Genomic DNA, 4104 nt, shown 5'->3' on the forward strand with positions numbered 1-4104 from the left:
CATTCTGAAGCTGGTTGATGTTTGATGACTTTATTCTCGTAATATTGCAACTTTATTCTTAAAATAAAAAATAGAAAAATATCTCTAGCCTGGTCCTAATACTCCGCTGTAATCAGATTATTAATTGAAAAAATAATCAACAGATTCATAGATGAGCAAAATAATCGTTATTTGCAGCCCTAAAGTGAATAAATCTAATAATAACCTGCAGACTGGCAGGTTTCCATAAACACTGACATGTTGGCGTGACGACTGCGGTTCTGTGCAGCTTTTAAACCGGACTAAATATATTGAGGTTTAAACCGAGATGAACTACAGAGGATCACTCTGAGTATAAAGCTGTTTATTCTGGTCCACTGTAGACTTAGGCTACGTTCACTCTGCAGCCTGAAGTGACCCAAATCCGATTTTTTTGCCCATATGCGACCTGGATCCGATCTTTTTATTTCAGTCTGAACGACACAGATCTGATTTTTTCCAATGCGACCCAGGCCACTTGGCTCTGTGGTCCTGAATCTGATACGCAGCTGATCTTTTCAAATGCGACCTAAGTCTGAACGGCCAGGTCGCATTCATCCGACCGGAACGCGATTAATACCCGACAAAGGTAACTATGCTGGGTCTTGCTACACTGGAGTGGCAAGAAAAATAACAACCATGGTAGACGATGATGCGGAGAGCAGAATTTATGTTCAACCATATTGAAAAGATTGTGTTTTTATGGTTGGGAAAGACCGCTTGATGTTCTCCAGCACTAGCATCCATGTTAACTTCCATAAACACAGAGAACGCTGGCCTGTGACGTCATCACGTCCTCTACTGCGCATGCGGGACACTTGCGTTGCATGACTGCAGTTCACACAAGAGATCACATACAAGTCGCATATATTTGAAAATGTGATTTCATAAAAAAATCTGAATTGAGCATGAAGGCCTGCAGTGTGAACGTAGCCATAGATCAGGGGTCATGGGTCACGTAGGACATCTTTAAATCAGAGCATACAGAGCATAGCTGTTAGAAAAAGGAATTCGTTACCTTGAAGAGCGTGGTGCTCTGCAGCACGCTGGAGGTGCAGCACATCTCCCTGATGGAGTGCATGGACAGCTGAGGGGCGCCGATGTCCACCACCGGGATGCCGAGGCGGGCGGCCAGGATGGGCCCTATGGTGGTCCCACAGGGGCTGTCGTTACGCACCATCACATCCTGCAGGAGACGGAGACAGGAAGTCTTATTCTAAAAGGACTCCGTGGATTTAACATGGGGGAAAAAAAAGCTCTGAGTTTAGTTTCAGATCTGCTTTTAGGACGCAGAACATTAATAGGTCAGTGCGCCCTCTAGTGGCCTCTCAGATTAACTGTAGCTTTACATAAAAAGCAACTAAAACACCCATGATTAAGCTTCTATGTTTCAGTTTTATTATTCATATGTTGCTCCTACCTACAAGAAAAAATGACACTCAATTAGCAGGAAACACCCCGCAGCATAATGCTTCCACCTCCATGCTGGATTACATGGAGCTTTTTTCCCAGATCTGATCTGTTTGTTTAATCTTTGCTCTGATTATACCTTCCACATATTTTATTTGTATTTTAAAGCACCTTTAAATTCGTGAGAGGTTTTAAAGTGTTAAAGTGCTTCAGGTCGCTCCTTCATGGGTCGGATGTAATGTTTAACTTTGCTGCTGGAGCTCTTCCAGGGTCTCTGCTGCCATAAAAGCAGCTCAGATGTTATCAGATGTTCTTTATCTGCTTATCTCCTCCACAGAGCTGATCTATCTGCTGACTGCTGCGAGTTTATTCACTCATTCAGAGAAGTAACCACTGATGGTTTGAATAAGACGCACCTGCAGCGGCACGCCGACCCTGCTGGCTACCTCTCGGACCACGCAGGCGGTGACGGCGGTGGTGGCGTAGCGCTGGTTGCTGTTGAACTTGATCACTGGTCCCTGGAAGGAGATTTCACATCAATCAGAACTCCTCTGTTTATTTTAGAGAGCAGATCTAGAATGGCAGATCTAGAACAGCTTCGATCAGGACTGACTTTGTGGAAAGCAGGTCGGTGGTTCTCTTCGTGCTTCTCCCTGAGAAAATAATCAGACATTTAGAGAGACGAGCTGCTAGCTGGACAGGAGCTCCGTCCTGTCAGCTGATTGGTTGGTTTTAGTCTCATTAACTCAATCAAACCACTTCCTGATTAATCATGGGTTGGATTAAAAAAACTAAGTCTGGACACACAAGTTTTAGCTAAGACTAAACGCGGCTCAGCAGGTTCCTTTAAGACCTAAAGTTTAGGTCCATGTTTGGCCCCGCCCCTTTCCATCAGAACCTTATATTAATGGCCAAGCTCCATCTGATATCAGAGATCTGATTGTTCCTTATGTTCCTAACAGAGCACTTCGCTCTCAGTCTGCAGGTTTACTAGTGGTTCCTAGAATTTCTAAAATAGAATGGGAGGCTAATTATCTTCTTAAATATCAATTCCTTTGGCAAACTACCTAATTTAACTACTCAAATTAAGGGTAAATACTCTTAATAATTTTTTTTTACTTATTTCTACATGGTTTTTCCAGTGTACAAAGTAATGAAGTTTATGCTAATAATATGCTGCTATAATCATCAACATTTAAAAGTTTGAGATTTATTTTTTTTTGCAGTTTTTTCGGCACTAGTGGCTCGTTTTTCTGACAGTACGCTGACAGGAAAGGTGGTATGAGGGAGGGGGAGAGACAAAGGGCCACAGGTCGGATTCGAACCCGGGTCGGGGTCAAGGACTAAGGCCTCTGTATGTGGGTTGTGCGAGTTAACCGCTGCTCTACCTGCACGCCCAGGTTTGAGATCTTTCACTATTTTCTGACCAGTTGATAAAAATATGAAGTAAGCAGAATGAATAATAACAGATCCTCCTGTCATCATCATCAGTTTAGCTTCATTTCTCTTCACTTTGATTCAACATAATCCACTTTATACATGCATACCATGAGAGACGCTCACCTTTTTCTTGGCTGCATCTTCTCCATAGTGATCTGATGGAAACACAGACAAAGCCGTTTCATTTCAGTGAGATCAGATCCTGCAGCTGAAACCGGTGGAAAAAGGGCTTCACCCACCTTCACTTTGTTGGGGACGGTAGGCGGCGTCGAGCTGCAGCTGCTTCAGAGCCGCCGGCAGGTCGTCCTTCTGCTCCGGGGTCAGATCCTTCACATCCAGGCCGTAGTGGTCCAGCAGAAGAGCCAGTCTCTGCAGGGAGCGTTCTGAAAGAGGGAGCAGGGGGACAATGGAGTAACTATCAGTAAGCAGTGACAGCAGCTGCTTAGGGGCCCATGGCCTCTTAGGGGCCCCATCACTGACACCTGGGTGGCCCCTCCGCAACTGTAAACTAGGACGTCTCTTTACAGATGTAATGCCGCGAAAAATTCCTCTTAAATCCTCCTGATACTGAACTAACTGACCGCATTTATAGCCCAACACATGGCATATTTCACCATGATGGTGAGACGTTTAAACACGACACCAACAGCAAAGCAGGAAGTGATACTTTTAATTACTGTGTTAATAACTGAATAGTTCATTAGACGGTTGGTAAAAAATACACTCATAATATGTTTGAAACTGCAATAAAGATCTTAAAAGTACGGAAGAGGATTAGGGCCACTGGAAAAAAAAAGTTAACTGATTTTTAAATTTTATTTCAGTTTAGTATCGGAAAAAAGTCAGAATTCTGACTTTAATCTCAGAATTCTGACTTTTTTCTCAAAATTCTGACTTTAATCTCAGAATTCTGACTTTAATCTCAGAATTCTGACTTTTTTCTCAAAATTCTGACTTTAATCTCAGAATTCAGACTTTAATCTCAGAATTCAGACTTTAATCTCAGAATTCTGACTTTAATCTCAGAATTCAGACTTTAATGTCAGAATTCTGACTTTAATCTCAGAATTCTGACTTTAATCTCAGAATTCTGACTTTTTTCCCCTCAGAATTCTGACTTTAATCTCAGAATTCAGACTTTAATCTCAGAATTCTGACTTTAATCTCAGAATTCAGACTTTAATCTCAGAATTCTGACTTTATTCTCAGAATTCTGACTTTTTTTTCCTCACAATT

The 4104-nt window shown here is 42.3% G+C and overlaps 1 protein-coding gene across 1 annotated transcript in view; it reads right to left on the reverse strand.

Moving 5' to 3' along the window:
• LOC107096832 (receptor-type tyrosine-protein phosphatase-like N) overlaps positions 1-4104 on the reverse strand; it is a 28930-nt gene that overhangs the window by 13067 nt on the left and 11759 nt on the right. The window contains exons 7-10 of the mRNA XM_015393701.1: positions 3108-3251; positions 2992-3023; positions 1845-1946; positions 1037-1204 (exon numbers count right to left, since the gene is read on the reverse strand). Coding sequence (XP_015249187.1) covers positions 1037-1204; positions 1845-1946; positions 2992-3023; positions 3108-3251 — 446 coding nt within the window. The remainder of the gene's footprint in view (positions 1-1036; positions 1205-1844; positions 1947-2991; positions 3024-3107; positions 3252-4104) is intronic.

The sequence above is a fragment of the Cyprinodon variegatus genome, unplaced genomic scaffold (assembly GCF_000732505.1).
Source record: "Cyprinodon variegatus isolate N-32 unplaced genomic scaffold, C_variegatus-1.0 Scaffold653, whole genome shotgun sequence".
In the NCBI taxonomy this organism is placed as follows: Eukaryota; Metazoa; Chordata; class Actinopteri; order Cyprinodontiformes; family Cyprinodontidae; genus Cyprinodon; species Cyprinodon variegatus.